At 43.0% G+C, this 25,720-nt stretch overlaps 1 protein-coding gene across 1 annotated transcript in view; it reads left to right on the top strand.

Annotated features, from left to right (window-relative positions):
• The window catches only part of LOC132881460 (tyrosine-protein phosphatase non-receptor type 14-like), a 149,638-nt gene that overhangs the window by 91,398 nt on the left and 32,520 nt on the right, over window positions 1-25,720 (top strand). Inside the window, exons 4-7 of the mRNA XM_060913928.1 lie at window positions 17,576-17,673; window positions 24,400-24,467; window positions 24,604-24,674; window positions 24,839-24,926. Of these exons, the coding sequence (XP_060769911.1) occupies window positions 17,576-17,673; window positions 24,400-24,467; window positions 24,604-24,674; window positions 24,839-24,926 (325 nt within the window). The remainder of the gene's footprint in view (window positions 1-17,575; window positions 17,674-24,399; window positions 24,468-24,603; window positions 24,675-24,838; window positions 24,927-25,720) is intronic.

The following is a 25,720-nucleotide window of genomic DNA, read 5'->3' as shown; positions in this document are numbered from 1 at the left end:
TAAAGGAGAAAGGAGGGGTCCAAGCAGCAACACACTTCCACGGCTACCGTTTTTCTTCACTCGCTTTCATCCAGTTTATCTTCAGAAACATTTCATCAGATGTATAATTTATTATACATCTGCTATTATACATTATTAAGCGTTAACCAGCAGACGTTTTTGCATCTCTAAAAGCAAAGCAAAAATTGAAATATGACGTACTGTGTTTGTTTTGTGTGCTTGTTTGTTTTATTGACCTCAGAAAACCAGACTGCTGAGGAAACTACTGTTTATAGCTGCTATAACACGGACGAACTTGTGTCATAGCCATTTCACAAAATAAACGTGCCTGTTTAAAAAAAAAAAAACGACAGCTTAATACACACTTTTTTTGTGCAAGTTTTTCGTTCAAGTCATTACAGACAGCCCGAAATATCTCTCACACAGCCTGAAGGTTGCTGAAAATGACTTGGAAAAAGAAAAAGGTGGTGGTGGTGGTGGTGGTGGGGGGGGAACCTACTCAAGACGTCCCGTAACTTTAGTGTGTATGTGTGAGAGAGCTTGTTGATAGATTCTGTCTGCTGATTTCGTCTCGCCTCCCTCTTTTCCTTTGTGGCTTTTAGGGAAAGATGTTTCTCACAACTTTTATCACGTCCTGTTCTCGCACCAGTGTGTGCGCGCACACACACACACACACACACACACACACACACTCACAGACACAGTGTGGGAGTTGCACACAAGGTGCTTGTCTAGCCCTCCTGGTTAACCAGTCAGCCGTGTCAAACTGCTTGTTAGCCCTGACAACATGAAAGGTCAATGTCTCACACCTGGCCCGAGTCACCGTCTGTGTGTGTGTATGTATATATGGGAGTAAAATGTATAGACGTTTGAAACGAGGCGGTGAGTGTATCTGATTAATGTGAAACACAATCTGTGCTTGGCCTACTACTGCAGCTGTGAAAATGGCCTCGAGCTGTTTGTGTGTGTGTGTGAGACTCGGTAGTCCGAGTGTTTCAAGGAAAATTGAAATTTACTCAACGATCCACTCACCACATGTTTGTGGAGGGTGCCCAACCCCCCCCCCCACACACACACACATTAAACACATATTGTGAAGGAGTGTTGGTGTTTGAAATCTAATCTAAAAATATCAGTCACTGGAATAATCGACCCTTTAAAAACACGGAGACACAAGTGTGTGTGTGTGTGTGTGTGTGTGTGTGTGTGTGTATAATCACTTTATTAGGAACACCCCTACATCCACCTGCTGTTTTTATGCCGTTCTCTAATCAGCCAATCCCTTGACAGCAGCACGACGCATCAAATCACGCAGATACAAATCAAGAGCTTGGGTTAAATGTTCACAATGTTCAAACACCAGAATGAGAAAAATCGGGATCTCAAAGTGCGACTTATGGCCCTTTTCCACTACCCTTTTTCAGCTCACTTCAGCCCGACACGGCTCGTGTTTCGACTACCTCAGAGCAGCACGACTCAGCTCGCTTCAGCCTTACTCAGCACCCAAAACTCGCACGGTTTTGGAGTGGGGCTGAAGCGAGCCAAACCGAGCCGAGTGGGGCTAGGGGCGTGAGCAGACACTCCCCTGTGCACTGATTGGTGAGGAGGAGTGTCCTCACATGCCCACACACGAGCACGCTGGGATCTGTAAACACCGTAAACCCGGAAGAAGAAGAATTACGAATTACGAGAATTTCTGAAGCCTTATGCGCCTCGCCTCATCTATACGCTCTTGCCAGTATCTGTCCGCGTTGTCGGTGACAACAAGCCACAGCACCAAGACCAGCAACACTAACGACTCCATGTCCTCCATGTTTATTGTTTACTATCCGGGTCGTGAGACTACAGCTTAAAAGGTCACTGATGTCACTGTTTGCGCCGCCTAACGACATCACGCGACGTCCACCCACTTTCGCTAACTCCACCCAATGTGTCCACCCACTTCCAGCCAGCACGGTTCAGCGCGGTTGTAGTCGAAATGCAACTCCAACAGCCCCGCTCAGCTCGACTCAGCCCAACTCAGCACCGCACGGCTCAGCCGCGTTGGTAGTGGAAAAGCGGCAATACTTTCTTTCACTGTGGCATGAGCCAGATGGACTGGTTTGAGTTAGGGATGTTAACCGATGACCGTTTGACCGATGGTTGACCGAATCAACGTCACCCGGTTAATTTTTTTTTGGTTGTCGGTTAAAAAAAATCAATCGTTTTGAAGCTGCCGATTTTGGAGCGGAGAACCTGGAATTCTGTGTTGTAAACGCTTGGGGCATGCCATGCGGTGTAAGGACGACAGCTGACAAATCAGAAACACCCATTCAGTCATGTCCCGCCCTCCCGCCCCAGTTGAAGACAGCTAAAGTCTCAGTGTTGGATTACATTTTACTACGATGTTAACCAGGTACGTAACATCAAGGAAATTCTTGACTATCAAAGAAACAAGAACACGGCGCATGAATGAAGTCGATGGTTGATTAGTCTGGTGAATATTAATGTCAATGTAATAATATTACACAAGATCTGAACTAAAACCTGGTTACTCACTGATGTTACTTAGCATCAGACAGTTGCTATATTAGCTTAGCGGCTAATCAGCTCAGCTCCAGCTATCCCATTCCCAATGGCTGTGCACAATTAGCAGCCATGTAACTGTAATATCAGTAGCTGGAAAACAATTGCAGTATGAGGTCTCTGTGGCTCACTTCGAAGAAAAGTGCCTAGTCCGTAGCAGTATGCAATATCAACACGCAGCCTACTGCAGTTAACTGTAAACACCAGGGGCCGTATCGCTAAAACGTCCTATCTTCGATGAAAAGTTAAGATGGGACAAGTGTATGATAGGATTGTTTTCAATAGGCTACTCAATGCAAGCACCGGTAGTGACTGAGCTAAAGCTTGGCGCTTAGAAAATGACGGCAATTTATTGAGAACATCAGGGGCTTCAAAGTTTGGGAGAATAGCAGGGTACAAATAATTTACAGCAGGGTGCAAAATGGTCAAATGTCTGCCAGTGGCAGACATAATGCACGCAAAGCGTGCGGGGGGGTTCAAAGGGGGGTGCGCCCCCCTTTGGGCATGGAAAATTTTATGAAATGCACTGAGAAATGGTGGCCTCTGGTAACTTTTAACAGTGAAAATAAAGGGTAATCAATACCATTTGGAAACTTGAAATATGAAACCATACCTCAGTCATTTTATCAAATTTCAGAAATATTTGCAAACAAACACATAAAAAGTAGTCCGATTGAAATCCACATATGGATGATATAATAATTTTAAGTCTGATGTTGTAGTGGACATCTGTTATGGACATAATTCACCATACACCATACCTTTTTCCTCTGATCTGATGTGCGTTCCGCACGACATGTTTAATGTGTTACCTGGTTAGAGTATTAGCGACGCGGCCCCTTTAAGGATGGCAACTCGGTTTGTTTATCTGATGGGGAGCGCCATCTTTGTTTTTTTTTCTTCTTTGAGTGTTTCAATAAATGACACGCCGTTGCGTTATCAAAGTGAGAAATTGACTCTTCTTTTCTAATATCGCAATTTCCACAATGTGCACTTTGACTAAGCTAAGGTGACAAGTTTCTCCAGATTCTCTAATACTATTGAAGAATATGGTGAAATCTTGAATACAGATGAACTAATATATATATATATATATATATATATATATATATATATATATTAGTGCTGTCAAGCGATTAAAATATTTAATCGCGATTAATGTCACGACAGTCATAGTTAACTCGCGATTAATCGCAATTTAATCGCACATTTTTGTCACATAAAAAACCATTGTAATTCTCTTATCAGCATAAAAAAGTGAATGGGCTTGCCTTGTACCAATGTTTTTTTTAATTGCAAAGCATAACACGTCTTGACACAGCCACTGCAAAGTGAAACCTAAGCCGAGCACCGGCGCGGGACTAGCAAGAGAACCATGAGTGAAGTGATCTACTGCTTGAGTTAGTCTACAACTCTAATCAGAGAGATAGGTTAGACAGTGACGGTAGGCTTGACATGCTTGATTATAATATAAAGTACACTATTATATTAAGTTTAAGTTGTTCATTGATAAATATTGCATTGAATTTGATCTTTACTGTTTCAGCTCACTTAACACATTATGTACTTTTACACTTTCTGCCTGTTGATGCGTCGCGCTGTCCAATCAGAGGCGGCCAAATTTGCATATTACAGGAAGGATTTCTGGGATAGCATTGAGTTTACAGTTCAGAGGGATCTGGCTTCTTTAGACGCTGTCTTCTTAAAACTGAATAAATATTTAAAAAGAGCCAAATTAGCCAGTCTTTTGAACGGCTCTTTTCAAAGAACGGATCACAAAGATGCGGATCCCATCAAAGAGCCATAAATCCCATCTCTACTAGCGCGCCCGGCCCGCGCTGGTTCTTTGGGGGGGGCAGAGGACTCTGGCTGTGCGGGGCGTGGCATTACAGTCTAGCTGCTGGTTTTCTAAGCAAAGTCTCTGTTCCAAGTTCCTGGCAGTTTCAAAAGCTTATGAAAAACCTACATCATGTCACAGAGCGTTAATCTCGCGATAAAAAAATTATCGCCGTTAAAATTGAGTCAACGCGTTAATAACGCGACATTTTTGACAGCACTAATATATATATATATATATATATATATATATATAGAGAGAGAGAGAGAGAGAGAGAGAGAGAGATGCAAGTACGAATTTTTCATGGGGCAGGATGGTTTGGAACAGGTCATCTAAAATTGGGATAACATTTCCCCGGGACGGGTATTTGAGGCGGGTCGTCTAGCTTAAGCTTGATTAGCATTGTTACGCACGCAGTTTGTTTTTTCGAGCAGCTGTCAAACGCAGAGTCAACTTTACGATCTGCGATTATAATGTCTTAAGCAAGGCTGAGAAACGGTGGACTAAGACGTATTTATTTTTCTATATCAACACAATGACAGAATAAATTTGCGTTCAAAACGTACTTACCTTTCCCTCTAGACCTTTTTAGCCACGCATCCAGCATGGAGCCGCTTGCAACTCTCTTCGTCGCCATTTGTGAGTCACATGATGGTATGAACCATTCACAGTCCATAGAACACTCTAAGCCAATCAGAGTACGGCTTACATATGGCACAAGGGGCAGTAATGGCTGCACTCCTGTCGAGGATGTAAACAAAGTTGACGCGGCAACGGACATACATGACATAGTGGATGTAATTTACGTTCACAACTTTTTTTGCCGTCAGAAATATTTAATATTAAATTTTGTGACTCGACTGACAATAGCCGGCGGCATAACAAGCCACAGACGGCGATTTGCCGCCGGTGACCGGCTACTTTTGAGACCGCTGGAACATGTTCACACTGATATTTTTAATGCCAAGTTGCAACTTAACAAAAGTGCGTGCCCCTTGCTGACACGGCCGCAGACACAGACCCGGGTGGAGAAGGACAAGGAGGAGGAGTCGAGGGGGGATTTCACGCTTCTCACGATGTCTCTAAGCTGGAGCCATTTGTCCTCCGCTCCAATACAAACCCCTCGACATCAGTGCCGCATTTGACTAAATGTTTCGCGCTGTAGAAAAGGTAATGTGAGTGGAGGGCAGCGACTGGGACTGAATGTGCTCGCGGTTAGATTTAGAATAGATTCTAATAATTCCAATTCTAGAATTTTAAACTCATAGGTTAACCGACTTTAACCGGCTAATGAGGCTCGGTGGTCGGTCAAGATTTTTTTTAGTTTTCGCCATCCCTAGTTTGAGTATTTCAGAACCTGCTGATCTCCTGGGGTTTTCACACACAACAGTCTTTACACAGCATGGTGCGAAAAACAAAAACATCAAGTGAGTGAGCCACAGTTCTTGGGGGCGGGGCAAACAAACGCCTTGTTGATAAGAGAGATCAGAAAATGGCCGGATTGGTTTGAGATTTTTTTTTTTTTTGCCAGGAAGGATATAGTAATTCATATAATCACTCTTTACAACCATGGCGAGCAGAAAAGCATCTCAGCATGTAACACTCCTGGAGCCAAGAACAGGGATCTTGGAATCAAGAACAATTTCCTATTAAAGTGGTGTGTGTGTGTATAAAATATACTTTAGAGAAAGATACTTCGAGAATCTTGTATAGACCCTTTTCAGTCACGTGACCTTCGTAAACGCGACCACCATTTTGGACATGTAGCGGACTTCGGCTCGAATCGGTTTGAATGCGAGGAAGGCGACAAACGGAGAACATACAAGAAAAAGGAGCGAGATGCAGAAAATACCTTCACTATCCAGCGACGTAGGGCATTTACAGGGCGAGCAGAGGGAGAGGTATTTGCAAAAATTGAGGTTAGCAGGCTTAGAGAACGACGTTTACCTGCTTCCACCAGGATTGTTCACTGACGTACGGAAGTACACGAAGCCCTCGTCTTTACCTGACTTCGGCCCACATGATCTGTATGCCTATGTCGTTAAAAACCCATCGCCATACACATACACGCCAACGTCCGAGGTTCCGGAGCGCGTTCCGGCTTGCTCCCGGAGTGCTCCGGCCGAGGTTCCCCTCAAATTAAGCAGCGCGCGCCGGCTTGCTCCCGGAGTGCTCCGGCCGAGGTTCCCCTCAAATTAAGCAGCGCGCGCCGACTTGCTCCAGGAGTGCTCCGGCCGAGGTTACGGAGCGCGCTCCGGCTTGCTCCGGAGCAAGCCGGAGCACGCTGCTTAATTTGAGGGGAACTTCGGCCGGAGTGTGCTCCGGAACCTCGGACGGAGCACTCCGGGAGCAAGCTGGCGCGCGCTGCTTAATTTGAGGGGAACCTCGGCCGGAGCACTCCGGGAGCAAGCCGGAGCGCGCTCCGGAACCTCGGACATTGGCTCCGGCAGCTATTTACACTGGATCCGGTGTAAATAGCTGCCGGATCATAATTACAGTAAACTAGTAAATCCAGTAAAGGAAAAACTTGAGACTGAAAGGTTTTAACAGTCATCCAAATGACTGAATGTAAACATTGCTACAGTAACATACCAGCTACTTGTTGACATTAGTTAGTCAACAATAGCTACTACAGAAGAACAAAGAGGTTACAATGGGTTATTTTAGCCTATTTGGTTACACACTCGCCGCCACAGAATGTTAACAGCAATGTAATGCCTTTTCTGGCTAATTTTATTCGTCTTACCTCCAACAAAGTGGTCACTACACAAGCGTTGGTGTGCCGCTATCCATCTTCTCCGTCAGTCAGCATCGGGATCCGATAAAATGATAACCCTTGCCTTGTTTGTTGATGGTTACTACATCCAGGTGCACAACAATATAGTGGCATGATGGAAGTCTTGCTGAAAGTAAAAACTTTCTTTGCTGCCGTTCCTCAATGCTGGCTGTGGTAAACTACTGGTAGTACATGTCCAAAATGGCGGCCACGTTTGTCGTGACGTCACGTGAAAAGGGTCCATACTGTTGGTATTTATCACGCTGTTGTAAATAACCTGAAAGAGAAAGCGGCTGCGAGGGAAGGTGGAGCGCTGGGGCTGCAAAAGTGCAACAAATGGAGCACTGTTTGCGCGTACGACTTCGTAGGTTTGTGATTATGACCTGAAGTGTTGCAGGAGAAAATGTATTTTGTTTTGAGTATCATTAATAACCAGTTAATGCAAAATTACCGCTTAAATCTTTAGGCGTCGCGTTCATGTCGGTGAATTAATTGTTTTGGACACGCTCCCAATAAGTGTTATAATTACATTATATTCTGACGTTATATAAAGGTAGCTGATCATCGATACCATGTTGGGTACCAACGTGAATGGTGAGGTAACCGTTATAACCGATACACCGCGTGACGTCCAACACCAGCGGTTTTGGCGGTAGTGATGGGATTCATTTCGCTGGATACGATGTTGATTTTTCCTGCTCCTGAAAAAAAAAAAACAATGAGCGTTTCTGCTATCAGGTTTACGGAGAGGTGAATAGGGGAGGGTGTATGGGGTGGGGCTTCCAGGCAGTGTTAGTTATTAATATCAGCGAGTTCAAAGCACACAATTCTAGATTAACCCTCTGGGGTCGAGAGCTTCTCCGGTGAAGCTCGACAGGTTTAGAATGAGTAGGTCATGTATTGAGATAAATATCTTTGAGTTTTTATCATACAAGCATGATAAACATATTGACAGAAACTTTACACTTTCCTATGTGCCTGCTGCCAAATAATATTTTTTAAATGACCTGAATTAGATGAAACATAAAACTTGTTACCTTACTCGGTCACACCGGAGTCGGAGCGCTGAGCGCATGCTTACACTTTCATAAAAGACTATTCACATGGTAACGGCATGATAATCACTTTCACTTTTTCGGTTTCGATTGGTTTCTCTTTCGCGGTGGGAACGCCTACCGTAAACAGGATAAAATCTGTCAGACATAGTTTAGGTTATTTGGAGATAAAGCTTGTTGCGAGATGGCACGCGGTTTTTATGCACTTCGGATGATTCAGGTCAATCTTGAGAACTGTGACAGTGATGATGAACGGTGCCTTTTTTTTTTTTTACTTCGACTCAATCCAGCCAAAGATCAACTTGAGTAAGTGTAAATATTTCTTCTATTTCTGATGAGCATATCAGTTGATATGCATGCGCTGTGGTGTGTTCACAGGCAAAATGACTGAGCAGTTTTTCCAGAGTTAAAAGTATTTTCCTCAAAAAAAAGTTAATTTTGCTCGATTTTGAGTTTAGAGAATAAAATTTGGAGTTGGAGTGAGAGCATAATTACAGAGTAATTGTGTCACAGAGTTAGATTTCTTAAAGTTGGTCGTGGCTCTGAACTGAGTAAATTAAGGGGTATTCACACGGCACATATTTGCATCGATGCTGCACCGATGTATTTTGTTGCGATATATCTTACACCGGTGTAAATTTTGTGGAGCGTTCACACGTCACAAACCTGCTTACTAGAGAGAAGCGCGTTAGCACCGGTGCAGCCCCACTTGCGTTCACATGGCAGTTTTTGCAACCGTGCTATACGATAGTAATAATGCAGTAATGAAATATGCACATGCGTGAAAATACACTTCCTTTTCCCGGTTGTCATGGCATCACCAAGCGCTGGGAAAACAACGTGGATGAAGACACCAGTGTTGCCAGATACTGCTGACGTTTTCCAGCCCAAAATATGTTCAAATCCGCCAAAATGCACTTAAAACCACCCAATCTGGCAACACTGGAAGACACGCAGTTCTGTTGTTGTTGATATTCGCCATTTTGGAAGCGCAAAATACCAGGATGCAAATTATGCAATGCCCGTATGTAATCAACTCTCCTCACGCGTAGCAAGTCTACCCCTGTAGCGTTCAGACATCCCATTTTATATCGGTGCTGCCCCGCAAACTAGCATTTACTCCGGAGTAAATTTCTTAAACCACCTCCCGAGCAGGGTTAGATTTGCACCGGTTTAAGCAGCTTTCAGGGGCTACACCGGTGTAACTTTGTACCATGTGAACGCTCTACCGGGGCAGCCCTGGTGCTACACCGGAGTAAAAGTTGCCGTGTGAACACCCCTATAGACACACTGAATCGAGTCAAATACCGAAATAAAATCAAATACCAATTAAATGAAGCTGTTGTAAAAAGCAGTTTTAGATCTGTGTTGGAATGTGTGAAAAAACATGACCTTACCCATTGGGTTGAACTGTTTTGATCACTTGACCTGATGGAATTAAGAGAAGGCAGTGTGAGGGGTTTTCACTCTTCTCATTGAATGGAATGAAAATTTTTACCCTTCTCATTGAATACCCCTCCCACTGCCAAGCCTTTATCCCAGAACAATAGGACATACGTTTTTTGATGGCCAGTTAATTGTCCAAATCAATGGAGCAGATTTAAGTGTTTGTGCTTGATCCGTTCCTCAGACTGAACAGAATCACCTCAAGTGATCAAAATGGTTCGTCACAATGGCTAAGGTCATGTTTTTTTCACATGTTCCAACACAGTTCTAAAACTACTTTTTACATCATCTTCATTTATGTTATTTTTTTCAAGTACAATCATGATATACAGTGCTGAGCGTAAATGAGTGCACCCCCTTTGAAAAGTAACATTTTAAACAATATCTCAATGAACACAAACAATTTCACAAGACAACGTTTAATATAACATCTGTTTAACTTGTAACGTGAAAGTAAGGTTAATAATATAACTTAGATTACACATTTTTCAGTTTTACTCAAATTAGGGTGGTGCAAACATGAGTACACCCCACAACAAAAACTACTACATCTAGTACTTTGTATGGCCTCCATGATTTTTAATGACAGCACCAAGTCTTCTAGGCATGGAATGAACAAGTTGGCGATATTTTGCAACATCAATCTTTTTCCATTCTTCAACAACGACCTCTTTTAGTGACTGGATGCTGGATGGAGAGTGATGCTCAACTTGTCTCTTCAGAATTCCCCATAGGTGTTCGATTGGGTTCAGATCAGGAGACGTACTTGGCCGCTGAATCACTTTCACCCTGTTCTTCTTCAGAAATCCAACAGTGGCCTTAGATGTGTGTTGGAAAAGTGCACGACGACCAACGGCACGGAGTGATGGTAGCATCTTCTCTTTCAGTATAGAACAATACATCTGTGAATTCATGATGCCATCAATGAAATGCAGCTCCCCGACACCAGCAGCACTCATGCAGCCCCACATAAGGACACTGCCACCACCATGCTTCACTGTAGGCACCAGGCATTTTTCTTTGTATTTCTCACCTTTGTGACGCCATACAGTTTTGAAGCCATCAGTTCCAAAAACGTTTATCTTGGTTTCATCACTCCAGAGTATAGAGTCCCAGTAGTCTTCATCTTTGTCAGCATGGGCCCTGGCAAACTCTAGGCGGGCTTTTTTGTGCCTGGGCTTTAGGAGATGCTTCTTTCGTGGACGGCATCCATGCATGCCGTTCCTCTGCAGCGTACGCCGTATTGTGTCACGGGAAATAGTCACCTCAGTTTGGCTTTCTACTTCTTTAGATAACTGCAGTGAACTTGCATGCCGATTTTCTTCAACCCTTCTCATCAGAAGACGCTCCTGTCGAGGTGTTAACTTCCGTGGATGACCTGGGCGTCTCTGTGAGATGGTTGCAGTTCCATCTTTCTTAAATTTTTGTACCACTTTTGCTACAGTATTCTGACTGATAAGTAAAGCTTTGCTGATCTTCTTGTAGCCTTCACCTTTGTGGTGTAAATAAATTATTTTCTTTGGGGAATTCTGAAGAGACAAGTTGAGCATCACTCTCCATCCAGCATCCAGTCACTAAAAGAGGTCGTTGTTGAAGAATGGAAAAAGATTGATGTTGCAAAATGTCGCCAGCTTGTTCATTCCATGCCTAGAAGACTTGGTGCTGTCATTAAAAATCATGGAGGCCATACAAAGTACTAGATGTAAACCTTACTTTCACGTTATAAGTTAAACAGATGTTATATTAAACTCTGTCTTTTCGACATTTTGGAAATTGTTTGTGTTCATTGAGATATTGTTTAAAATGTTACTTTTCAAAGGGGGTGTACTCATTTACGCTCAGTACTGTATATACTACAGCGACGTTATTGTAGCTGAACTTGTGCTGAATACCAAAAAAGTCATATGACTTTGAAAATACTGCTTAGATTTGTTGAAATTGACAACAGAATCAGAGCACGCCAAAATCAGAGCGCCAGAAAATACCCTCGGACCCCAGAGAGTTAAAACGTTGATTGGTGAATCTTGTGTTTTATTGATTGTAAGGGGGATATTGTTGGTGATCTTGTTTTTTTGAGCGATAAGTTGTACTAGTTACTCTGATGTTACGTTGTGGAGCTCGTCCGGGACGACTCGTGGAATTTTAAATCGTATCCGTTTTAATATATTGCAAGGAGATTTTCATTCTTTACTTCCTCTTCGTTTATTCACACACTCAGCGTTTCATTTGTCCTTGTCCTGCATTCCTCCTCCATTAGCTGATGTCTAGCACACCTGGATTTTGTTTTGTCGAGAGTAGCCTTGAAATCGCAGCTTTCTGGGGCATTTATATACACCCCCCACCCACACACACACACAGTTTGGTGATGATTATTCCAGACCACAGGCCAAAACATAAATACAGCCTGGAAAGCACCTCTCGCTTCATAGATTCACACAGTCACACACACTCTCTCTCTCTCTCTCTCTCTCTCTCATATCCCCTACACACACACACACACACACATACACACACATACACCAGGCAGACAAAATATGATTTAAGATCGGTCTAGTTTCTCTCTCTCTCTCTCTCTCTCTCTCTCTCTCTCTCGCTGTCTTTTTTAAACTGTTATTTAGTCAGAGGTTGTAATCTGTCTCTGCCCTGCACTGCTAACCCGTCATTATCCAGTGAGAAGGCCATTCCAGTGCCACGACAACCCTTTAATTAGCAAAACCAGGCCACCGCCCCAATGCTCTGGGAGGAGCCAGTGTGGTTTGAAGGGCGGAGTCTCTTTGCGACGGAACACACCGTAAACCTAACACACACATTTACAGTGTTATTGTGATTGAGAGGTGTGCATCAACCCGGCCAGCAACTTACATAACACCTCTTCAGAGACAGACGGTGGGAGACCGCAAGGAAAAAGTGAAAGCATAATGAATTTCCAAAGGAATGCAGAAATGGGAAATATTAAACCTGACTTTTCCTTGAACACAGATACAGAGAAATGCTGAAACACGGCCAGTTGTGTGTGGGCATGTGCGGGTTTGCGTGTAACGAAATGCCATGGTAGGAAAAGCTAACAGTTTTGAAATCGCAGGGACATTTGGCTGGTCCCCACAAGAAATCTGGTCCCTACAAGAAAAACTGTTTTTTTTTTTTTTTTGGTGCTTTTTTTTTTCCCCTACAGATTACAGAGAGTTATGTTAAGGTGTAGTATTAGCTGTGTTAATAATTATGTCAAAGGAACGTCCTTGTAAGGATATTAGGACGTGTGTGTGTGTGTGTGTTTAACCATGAAGTTTCGAGACATCTGAATGCTGTAACTATAGCAATAAAATCTTGATATCCTGCTACATTAGGTCACAGTACGAGGCATCAAAGATATCTTTTAAAGAATACGTTTATTATTTAATGGTAAAATTCTATACATAAAGTTGAAACATTGAGCAAAATCAAGTGAAGGTATTCTTTACTATTCTATCCACGTTCCCTGGATATGAGCAATGGCGTGCTCTGATTGGCTACTCTACTATTAGGATATCAGCTCATGTACCATGAGTAGAGAAAAACAAAATGGCGGAGTGTGTTGCCGAACCAACTGAGGCACACTCACTGTGTTTACTGGAAATACTGGTTTACCTCTGTCCATCAGTACGTATCTCCATATTTCCGTCTGTCCGAAACACCCTTTTTCTCAGCAACCATAAATCATTGCCACTTGGTACCAAACTTCAGCTTGGGGTTCTATACTGTGTATACCGTTTTCACATCGACTTCCTGTTTACCGACTGAATGTGTTTACGAAACATATAGCGTGGGTTTACAACATTTTCGGAACATTTTTCTCAGCAACTACAAATCGCAACTGCTTGATATTTGGTACCGAGCTTCAGCTTGGGGTTCTATAGCATGTACAGTGGGGCAAAAAAGTATTTAGTAAGCCACCAATTGTGTAAGTTCTCCCACTTAAAAAGATGAGAGAGGCCTGTAATTTTCATCATAGGTATACCTCAACTATGAGAGACAGAATGGGGGGAAAGAATCCAGGAAATCACACTGTAAGGATTTTTAATGAATGAATTGGTAAATTCCTCGGTAAAATAAGTATTTGGTCGCCGACAAACAAGCAAGATTTCTGGCTCTCACAGACCTGTAACTTCTTCTTTAAGAGGCTCCACTGTCCTCCACTCGTTACCTGTATTAATGGCATCTGTTTGAACTCGTTATCAGTATAAAAGACACCTGTCCACAACCTCAAACAGTCACACTCCAAACTCCACTATGGCCAAGACCAAAGAGCTGTCAAAGGACACCAGAAACAAAATTGTAGACCTGCACCAGGCTGGGAAGACTGAATCTGCAATAGGTAAGCAGCTTGGTGTGAAGAAATCAACTGTGGGAGCAATTATTAGAAAATGGAAGACATACAACACCACTGATAATCTCCCTCGATCTGGGGCTCCACGCAAGATCTCACCCCGTGGGGTCAAAATGATCACAAGAACGGTGAGCAAAAATCCCAGAACCACACGGGGGGACCTAGTGAATGACCTGCAGAGAGCTGGGACCAAAGTAACAAAGGCTGCCATCAGTAACACACTACGCCGCCAGGGACTCAAATCCTGCAGTGCCAGACGTGTCCCCCTGCTTAAGCCAGTACATGTCCAGGCCCGTCTGAAGTTTGCTAGAGAGCATTTGGATGATCCAGAAGAGGATTGGGAGAATGTCATATGGTCAGATGAAACCAAAATAGAACTTTTTGGTAAAAACTCAACTTGTCGTGTTTGGAGGAGAAAGAATGCTGAGTTGTATCCAAAGAACACCATACCGACTGTGAAGCATGGGGGTGGAAACATCATGCTTTGGGGCTGTTTTTCTGCAAAGGGACCAGGACGACTGATCCGTGTAAAGGAAAGAATGAATGGGGCCATGTATCGTGAGATTTTGAGTGAAAACCTCCTTCCATCAGCAAGGGCATTGAAGATGAAACGTGGCTGGGTCTTTCAGCATGACAGTGATCCCAAACACACCGCTCGGGCAACGAAGGAGTGGCTTCGTAAGAAGCATTTCAAGGTCCTGGAGTGGCCCAGCCAATCTCCAGATCTCAACCCCATAGAAAATCTTTGGAGGGAGTTGAAAGTCCGTGTTACCCAGCGACAGCCCCAAAACATCACTGCTCTAGAGGAGATCTGCATGGAGGAATGGGCCAAAATACCAGCAACAGTGTGTGAAAACCTTGTGAAGACTTACAGAAAACGTTTGACCTCTGTCATTGCCAACAAAGGGTATATAACAAAGTATTGAGATGAACTTTTGTTATTGGCCAAATACTTATTTTCCACCATAATTTGCAAATAAATTCTTTAAAAATCAGACAATGTGATTTTTGTGGATTTTTTTTTCTCATTCTGTCTCTCATAGTTGAAGTGTACCTATGATGAAAATTACAGGCCTCTCTCATCTTTTTAAGTGGGAGAACTTACACAATTGGTGACTGACTAAATACTTTTTTGCCCCACTGTATATCGTTTTCAGGTCTGTCGCACATCGACTTCCTGTTTTACCAACTGAATGTATTTACGAAACATAGGGTGGATTTTGATGCTATTTCATGAAGCAAAATGACAGTTTAGCAGGATGCTATTTGAAATCCCTGGGGAGAACACTACTGCTCTTTTACTTACTTGTTTCAGGGTTCATTATTTGTTGAAGTCAACATTCATAATAAGTGCCCTGTTCTTTCGATTGCTTGCATTCTGATATAAGCGAGAGCAGTAGGGGGATACGCAAGTGAGCAGTAGCTCACAGTCAATCTTGTTTTTTCTTGGTTTACTTTTAACGTCTTCATTATTTTGCATTATTTTCAGACAGTATATGCGTATGTTATTTACCAGCTGGGAGGTCCGTATCGTGAAATACCGTGACCGAGGTCTTGAAAGTACTGACCGAGGCCTCTGGGCCGAGGTCAGTATTCAAGGTCAAGATCACGGTATTTCACAATACAGACTGACATTAAGCTGGTAAATAATATATTTATTTTTTTCTTTACCAAATTCTAACAGAAAATGAGAGCGCCCGAAAGGGAAAACCGAGCCGAGCCGCCATTTTGAATCCTCATTCACGGCTGTAATGCAAATTGCTTCCTCCTCGGTATACAAGTGCACTTCCATGGCAGAAAAAAACTACGTTTTGCTGCCTATGTAGTCCCCTATTTATACAAATAGGAGTCATTCAGGATTCAGCCATGTTTTTGCTCGGTGTTAGCAAGTTACAGGTTTTTAGTTTTCTCCTGGAATGTTTTCTTTTATTTCTTCTTCCTCAGGGTAGTAAAACTCGCTTTCACTGTGAACACTGTCGTTATCGCTATCCGTGATGTAAAATTAATGCTATTATGCTGAGAAATGCTGGCAAAATTTATAAGATTTTTGATAATCTTATAAATAAATCTTATAAAAAAAAAGATAAATGTTGACAAAAAATTCCACTATGTTTGTTGTTGTTGTGAACGAGCGAGTCGCCAGAGGTCCGTAACTGGGGTCCGTATCGTAGGATACGGACCCACTCACCAGCCAATCAGAGCGCAGGATTTGATGGAAACCGCACCACGAAAAAATAAAATACGTTATTCTATCCGCAGGGGCGGCACAGTGGTGTAGTGGTTAGCGCTGTCGCCTCACAGCAAGAAGGTCCTGGGTTCGAGCCCCGGGGCCGGTGAGGGCCTTTCTGTGCGGAGTTTGCATGTTCTCCCCGTGTCTGCGTGGGTTTCCTCCGGGTGCTCCGGTTTCCCCCACAGTCCAAAGACATGCAGGTTAGGTTAACTGGTGACTCTAAATTGACCGTAGGTGTGAATGTGAGTGTGAATGGTTGTCTGTGTCTATGTGTCAGCCCTGTGATGACCTGGCGACTTGTCCAGGGTGTACCCCGCCTTTCGCCCATAGTCAGCTGGGATAGGCTCCAGCTTGCCTGCGACCCTGTAGAAGGATAAAGCGGCTAGAGATAATGTGATGTGTGATTCTATCCGCATTCACTGGATATGAGCAATTGCGCGCTCTGATTGGCTACTCTACAACTAGGATATCAGCTCATATACTGTGAGTAGAGAAAAACAAAATGGCGGAGCGTGTTGCTGAACTGAGGACGAAATAAAAACAAAACCCCCAAAAATATGATCAAGTGTGTATATATATAATTTGTAAATTTTTTTTTTTTTAACCCCCACAATATCTCCTGTTCCACACTCCGGCCCAGTTGGTGGTAGTAATGCACCCTTCAGTTGGTTTGCCAACTGCTAAAAAACCTAAAGAAGAAGAAAAGCCCCCAAAAAATACAAAAAAAGCAACAAAATATGGAATAAAAGTATTTGATGGTAAGAACGTATATTTTTATTTTTCAAGAATTATTATTATTATTATTATTATTATTATTATAATAGCATTTTTCATACATTTCTACTGTCATTTCACTGGTTTGTTTACAGTCTAAGCGGAAATGATTTCATCGGACGTTTTGTATGAAGTTTTTAATTGAATTTGCAAAAAATAAAAATGCTCTGTTTTTCAAAATCCAATGAATGTTGATAGAATAAAGTTTTTATTCCATTCAGTTTCGTTGCACATGGCTTATTGCTGCTATCAGCTCATGCACGACTTGATTTTGTGGAATAACTGTTAAATATATAAATATATCACTTTGTGACTAAGTATATCAAGAGATAATAAAGACTCTATCCAGACCCGAAGTATCTTTTATGTGTGATGATGATGATCTTTCTTATTATTGAGGTATCATCCCCTAGCTTAACTGTCGGCATTTGCGCTTTACACGGACCGCTAGCTTGTTTAGCTTTTTGTTTGTTTTTTACTTTATGTATTTTGTGATATTGTGTACACACTCGGTCTTTGTGTCTCTCAGGTATCAGTACTACCTGCAGGTGAAGAAGGAGGTGCTGGATGGACGCCTTCACTGCACCGTTGAGCAGGGCATTCGACTCGCTGGTCTCGCTGTCCAGGGTACGTATGTGTATGCGCGTGTGTGTGTGTGTGCGTGCATGATCTTACTGGTAGCTCGGTGCTGTCATACCTAATATGGTATTCCGAGCAGGAGAGCATTTATCCACTTGAGCTGCTATCAGAACGTTTAGCCAGCAGCTCACGGGAATGTAAACATAAAAAAGACAAGAGGGAGAATGTGTAGTTCTTTCATCATGCAAGAACTCAAACAGAAAGATAACCGAGAACATTATGAAACACAGGAGGAAAGAAAGAAAACAAGATAACATGCGCCGAGCACCTCGTTTTATCTTGTTACTCGCTTTGTAAGACGGTCAGGTGAAGAATGTGGATGGATAGTATGACCATACTGAGTAAAAAGCACAAAAAGACGTTGTGACAGAATTAAAGCGTCAAAGCTCAATAGCAAGTTGCGGAAATGCCAGTTACAGTGGCGCTTGAAAGTCTGTGAACCCTTTAGAATTTTCTATATTTCTACATAAATATGACCTAAAACAACATCAGATTTTCACACAAGTCCTAAAAGTAGATAAAGGGAACCCTGTTAAACAAATGAGACAAAAATATTATACTTAGTCATTTATTTATTGAGGAAAATGATCCAATATTACATATCTCTGAGTGGCAAAAGTATGTGAACCTCTAGGATTAGCAGTTAATTTGAAGGTGAAATTAGAGTCAGGTGTTTTCAATCAGGTGTGAGTGGGCATCCTGTTTTATTTAAAGAACAGGGATCTATCAAAGTCTGACCTTCACAACACACGTTTGTGGAAGTGTATCATGGCACGAACAAAGGAGATTTCTGAGGATCTCAGAAAAAGTGTTGTTGATGCTCATCAGGCTGGAAAAGGTTACAAAACCATCTCTAAAGAGTTTGGACTCCACCAATCCACAGTCAGACAGATTGTGTACAAATGGAGGAAATTCAAGACCATTGTTACCCTCCCCAGGAGTGGGCAACCAACAAAGATCACTCCAAGAGCAAGGCGTGTAATAGTCAGTGAGATTGCAAAGGACCCCAGGGTAACTTCTAAACAACTGAAGGCCTCTCTCACATTTGGCTAATGTTCATGAGTCCACCATCAGGAGAACACTGAACAACAATGGTGCGCATGGCAGGGTTGCAAGGAGAAAGCCACTGCTCTCCAAAAATAACATTGCTGCTCGTCTGCAGTTTGCTAAAGATCACGTGGACAAGCCAGAAGGCTATGTTGTGGAAGGACCTGAAGCGAGCAGTTCACGTGAGGAAACCCACCAACATCCTAGCCTGGCTAACGCGACTTCAAAGCTCTCTGAGCATTTGGTCTGGCCAAGCTATTAAGCCAAACCGTTTCCCAGAGCCCGTGGTTGACCCGCCTCCCTGAAATGCCTCAGTTTGTTACTGGTTGAAGCCAGAAAAGGCTGTGATGAAGCTTAAACCAATCACATCACTCTTTCCTCTGACGTATGCGACGCGACGGGGCTAACTGGTAGATTAAACTCTTACCGAAGCCGGTCGGTAGCAAGGCGAAAACGTCCTTCCTTTCAATAAATACCTCCAGGGCTGCTCTTTGCTCCGTTTTCAATGAGAACTTCCCGTTGAATGCTTTCAATACAACATCTACTGCTGTGTTAAAGGCTTACCGCTGCTCCATGTTCGTGATGTGAATGAAGCGCTTCCGGCATAGATTCTGTAAACAATCTATGGCTTCCGGTCGCAGTTCTACTACGTCACTGCCTTGAACACGCCTCTACCCAGGGCCGTTGGAGATGCTCAAAGTTGATTGGTTCCCGATTTTTCGGGAGCTTGGAAATGCTGTAGATAGCCTGCCTGGCCAGACTAAGCTCGGAACAGGCCCTCGTGTTGCGTCACGCTTAGGATGGGCGGGCCCAGGCTACCAACATCCCAGAGTTGAAGCTGTTCTGCACGGAGGAATGGACTAAAATTCCTCCAAGCCGGTGTGCAGGACTGATCAACAGTTACCGGAAATGTTTAGTTGCAGTTATTGCTGCACAAGGGGGTCACACCACATACTGAAAGCAAAGGTTCACATACTTTTGCCACTCAGAGATATGTAATATTGGATCATTTTCATGGGCAGCTTACACATCTGGAAAGACACCATCAATGCTGAAAGGTATATCCAGGTTCTAGAGCAACATATGTTCCCATCCAGACGACGTCTCTTTCAGGGAAGACCTTGCATTTTCCAACATGACAATGCCAAACCACATACTGCATCAATTACAGCATCATGGCTGTGTAGAAGAAGGGTCCGGGTACTGAACTGGCCAGGCTGCAGTCCAGATCTTTCACCCATAGAAAACATTTGGCGCATCGTAAAACGGAAGATACGACAAAAAAGACCTAAGACAGTTGAGCAACTAGAATCCTACATTAGGCAAGAATGGGTTAACATTCCTATCCCTAAACTTGAGCAACTTGTCTCCTCAGTCCCCAGACGTTTACAGACTGTTGTAAAGAGAAAAGGGGATGTCTCTCAGTGGTAAACATGGCCTTGTCCCAACTTTTTTGAGATGTGTTGTTGTCATGAAATTTAAAATCACCTAATTTTTCTCTTTAAATGATACATTTTCTCAGTTTAAACATTTGATATGTCATCTATGTTCTATTCTGAATAAAATATGGAATTTTGAAACTTCCACATCATTGCATTCCGTTTTTATTGACAATTTGTACTTTGTCCCAACTTTTTTGGAATTGGGGTTGTATGACTTTATAATCTCAGAGGATAGCAGATTTTTTTTTTCTCTCATCGATGTATTAGTGTTATTTTTCCAGTCATGGAAATTGAGTTTTTTCCTCGGAATATTATCCCTACCCCCACCTCAGCTCTGTCATGCATAAAAAAAACACTATTTTGTGAGGTTTTTCCTCAGAAATGCATGACTTGTTAAAGGTAGACCACCTTTCAGATTTTTCAAGTGTAGGTCATAAAAAGAATTTTCCCTGACACCCAGTTATTTTTGTTTAGTGGACCGAAAGTTACTGAATTCAAATCACAGAATTTAATTTATTTTTTAAAATCGAACAATTAATGAATTTAGGGCCACATGGCCCTAAATTCTCCAATATTTTTTTTCCTGCTTCACCATGATGCAATACAAGATACTACGTCATGCATGACGTGGTGGGCTTTCCCTGTTCGCGCAAGGCATTGTGGGATACAAATTTGAAACAGGAGAGAAAAATGGAGGAATGAAACGTGAAAGAGCGACTACAGTAACAGAAAGCAAGAAGAAAAGACGTTACGTTATACACGAAGGAAAGGAAACACAGGACCAAACTAATAAATATTGGCGCTCGGCGAGCACCTCTGTGTGATCAGCTGTTTGTTTAGCGACAGAATGATGGAACTGTCGGTGCACGCTCAAAGGAGCGAGCGATTTCATGAACATTATTTGCTTTAATCCCTTCAAATTAAATAACTTCCCAGCCACAGAATGGCTTGATATTTTGTGAGATATTACAGAAATAAACATATATCACAATGACCGAATTTCTGAAGGAACTAAATTTCACCGATTTTATGAAATCGAAAGGTCGTCTAGCTTTAATGTTGGATTTATTTATTTTTTTAATTAAATTTCTGATTTTCTTGAACATTTATGACTCTAATCTCGGAAATTCAGGAGTTTTTCCTTGTAAATATGACCCCTGTCTGCACTACCCTAGTTTTTCCCCGTACAGTGGCCCTAATACACCGTAGTAGATTTGTCTACGGTCGCATTTATGAAATTTTGACCCCCGTGACACCTGAAAATGTCTCATTCTCATCTCATTATCTCTAGCCGCTTTATCCTTCTACAGGGTCGCAGGCAAGCTGGAGCCTATCCCAGCTGACTACGGGCGAAAGGCGGGGTACACCCTGGACAAGTCGCCAGGTCATCACAGGGCTGACACATAGACACAGACAACCATTCACACTCACATTCACACCTACGGTCAATTTAGAGTCACCAGTTAACCTAACCTGCATGTCTTTGGACTGTGGGGGAAACCGGAGCACCCGGAGGAAACCCACGCGGACACGGGGAGAACATGCAAACTCCACACAGAAAGGCCCTCGCCGGCCCCGGGGCTCGAACCCAGGACCTTCTTGCTGTGAGGCGACAGCGCTAACCACTACACCACCGTGCCGCCCCCCTGAAAATGTCGCCATTTCATATTTTATTTCAGTGTTCCATCCAGCTGTCAGTCTGTCTGGTCATGTTTTCATTTCCGGTCCATATCTTTAAAACTACTAAAGATATCTTCATGAAACTTTGTATACATATCAAGCAACATGTAAACTGGTGCCTTTTGCTATTTTTGATTTTTGGAAAAAAAAAAGTATTTTTCAAATTTGTATTTAAAAATTAGATTTTGACTTAGTTTCTAAGAGCAACATTCGTTTCCAGAGCATATATCCAAAACTATTCATGATACGGATTTAAAGCTTGGTGTACATGTTAACAAGGTGATGTACTGTAGATGTGCCTTTTCATACCAAGAAATGTGAGAAATTTTAATTTTTCATGTTTCCATGGAAACAATTTTAGACTTAGTCTCTCGGGTTAGTCTTGGGTAGGTTTGTTTCCGGAGCAGAACTTGAAAACTTTGAGTGGTACGGTCTTGAAAGTTGGTATATGTGTTGATTTAAGTAATGTACAGTGGATATAAAAAGTGTACACACCCCGTTAAAATGCTAGGGTTTTCTGATTAAAAAAAAAAAAGAGAGACCACGATAAATAATTTCAGAACTTTTCCCACCTTTAATGTGACCTATGACCAATTCAATTGAAAAACAAACAAATCTGTTAGGGGGGAAACACAAAAAATAAAAAAAATGTACAATAAGCTAGTTGCGCAAGTGTGCGCACCCTTAAACTAATACTTTGTTGAAGCACCTTTTGATTTAAAAGGTAATTCAGTCTTTTTGGGTTCACACCTGCCATCAGTTAAAATAACTCTGATTAACCACAAATAAAGTTCAGACATTTTCTCAGTTGCTCCTCCAGCAAAAGCCAGGGTTCACAGAGAGCTTACAAAGCATCAAAGGGATCTCATTGTTGAAAGGTATCAGTCAGGAGAAGGGTACAAAAAATATTTCCACGGCATTAGAAGACCGTCATCAAGAAGTGGAGAAAATATGGGACAACAGCGACATTACCGAGAACTGGTCGTCCCTCCAAAATTGATGAAAAGACAAGACTAAAACTGGTCAGGGCGGCTGCCAAGAGGCCTACAGCAACACTGAAGGAGCTGCATGAATTTCTGGCAAGTACTGGTTGTGTACTACATGTGGCAACAACCATCTCCCATATTCTCCATATGTCTGGACTATGAGGTAGGGTCAAAGAAAAACATCCAGGCCCGGCTAAATTTTGCAAAAAATATACATCAACTCTCCCAAAAGAGGGGCGGCACGGTGGCGTAGTGGTTAGCGCTGTCGCCTCACAGCAAGAAGGTCCGGGTTCGAGCCCCGTGGCCGCCGAGGGCCTTTCTGTGTGGAGTTTGCATGTTCTCCCCGGGTCTGCGTGGGTTTCCTCCGGGTGCTCCGGTTTCCCCCACAGTCCAAAGACATGCAGGTTAGGTTAACTGGTGACTCTAAATTGAGCGTAGGTGTGAATGCGAGTGTGAATGGTTGTCTGTGTCTATGTGTCAGCCCTGTGATGACCTGGCGACTTGTCCAGGGTGTACCCCGCCTTTCGCCCGTAGTCAGCTGGGATAGGCTCCAGCTTGCCTGCGACCCTGTAGAAGGATAAAGCGGCTAGAGATAATGAGATGAGATGAGATGAACTCTCCCAAAAGCATGTGGGAAAATGTGCTCTGGTCTGATGAAACCAAGGTTGAACTTTTTGGCCACAATTCCAAAAGGTATGTTTGGCGCAAAAACAACACTGCGCATCACCAAAAGAACCCCATACCCATGGTGAAGCATGGTGGTGGCAGCATTATGTTGTGGGGTTGTTTTTCTTCAGCTGGAACAGAGGCTTTAGTCAAGGTGGAGGGAATTATGAACAGTTCTAAATACCAGTCAATTTTGGTCCAAAACCTCCAGGTGTCTGCTAGAAAGCTGAAGATGAAGAAGAATTTCATCTTTCAGCATAACAATGACCCCAAAAAAGTTTTGGAATGGCCCGGCCAGAGCCCAGACCTAAATCCAATTGAAAATCTGTGGGGTGACCTGAAGAGGGCTGTGCACAAGAGACGCCCTCGCAATCTGACCGATTTGGAGCGCTTTTGCAAGGAAGAGTGGGCAAATATTGCCAAGTCTAGATGTGGCAGGCTGATAGACTCCGACCCAAAAAAGACTGAATGCGGTAATTAAATCAAAAGGTGCTTCGACAAAGTATTAGTTTAAAAAAGTTCTACTTAAAGTTCTAGAAAAGGAATCGACCCCTTCTGACCAATCGGATTTGAGAGTTCAACAGCTGTGCATTGTAAGGTTTTATTCTTCACTGGCTATGTTGCAACATTGTGTCCAGCTGGTCATGGTTTGTTTAGAAATTGAACATTACAAACGGAGAAGTAACTATGAGCAAACGCTCTCCGAGGAACAGCTGTGATGTTTCGAAGTCGGAGGAGAAAATATCCTGGGAAATGTTTTACTAAAAAAGAGCGATGTCGAACATAAATCCTTTGGATAGCATTCGCAAAAACAAGTAGCATGAGGAATAAAATTGTGGGGGTTTTATTGGATTACTGACTCTCTCTCTCTCTCTCTCTCTCTCTCTCTGCAGCCGACTTTGGAGATTTCACTCAATATCTGTCTCAGGATTTCCTCAGGGAATATGTTTTGTTCCCCGTGGTAAGTGTGTGTGTCCGTGTGCGCCTCAGGGTGTGCATTCCTTTCACGCCGCAGCTGCCTACCTGCGTGTCATATAAACACAGAGGGAAATCAGGCATACTGTGTATCTGAGAGTGTATCTCTGCCTCTTCTCTAGAACTGGCCACACGTCGACGAGGTGCTGGACGACTGGACGCAGAAAGTGGCCGAAGAGCACAAGAGTCACTAGTAGGGAACTGAAGTTTAAATGTCTTTTAACGTAGATTAGACCACAGTACAGTGGATTGGATCATGTGAACAGGTGGTGTATGTGAGATTCGAATAACCGCCTGTGTGAATGAAATGATTAGAATCGGGTCGATTCGATGCATTGTTGCACGTGTGTGTTCCAGTCAGATGCAGGCCGCAGATGCAGAGCTGCTCTACATCAAAGAGGTGGAGAAACTGGATGGATTTGGGCAGGAGAGCTTTGCTGCGAAAGTAAGACACGCGCGCGCACACACGTTTGTGTGTTTAAAGGGGAACTGAAGTCATTTTTAAACGTGTTTTATTTCTTAATTAATGTCAACTCAATTAAGTTTTCGGTTTGATTAACCTTATATCGTGACTCGTATTGGCATATTATATGACACTTATCAGCCTTTTCGGTTTTTAGCCATGTTGAACGTAGTTCGTTTGGTCCACGGCAGGCGTCGCTTATCTGCGCGATCTTCACAAGACTTCAAACGTGAAGTGTCGGCGCCGCCATTTTGAAAACCATTTACACAGCAGCCAGCTCGCCATGTCATTCCAATTTAGGTTAATTTCGAGATTTGCTAGCTTCGTCAGTGATGGAGTGTCAGTCCTGCGCGCTGTGGCACGTCCACCTGAAGGCGCGCCTGAATCTCAATTAAGGAACTGCGTGTTTGCCTATTTAAGGACCGTGCTGATGCATTTGCATCGCGAAGTATTACCGTACGCATTACAGAGCCTTTCTATCCGTTGTCTTGATTTCCTGTTTCTCGTTCTTGTCCTCACTTAGCCTTTGACGGACTGTTTGCGTCTCGACCGACCCTTTTGCCCGTATTCTCGTTTTTGATCTCGCCTGCCGTTTTGGATCGTTTGCCTGTGTATATTTTGTCTGCCTTTTATTAACCCATTGACGCCGGATGCTGCGTCACGCAACATTGCCCCTAGCGCCGGTTGTTGCATAACGCAACATTGCCCCAAATGCTGGTTGCTGCATAACGCAGCATTGTTGATTTGTCATTATTTTCAAGACGCATGCCAGATTT

This window comes from Neoarius graeffei, chromosome 2, assembly GCF_027579695.1.
Source record: "Neoarius graeffei isolate fNeoGra1 chromosome 2, fNeoGra1.pri, whole genome shotgun sequence".
NCBI lineage: Eukaryota > Metazoa > Chordata > Actinopteri > Siluriformes > Ariidae > Neoarius > Neoarius graeffei.
The sequence above is the reverse complement of the archived record's forward strand: the minus strand, read 5'-3'. Positions and strand labels throughout refer to the sequence as shown.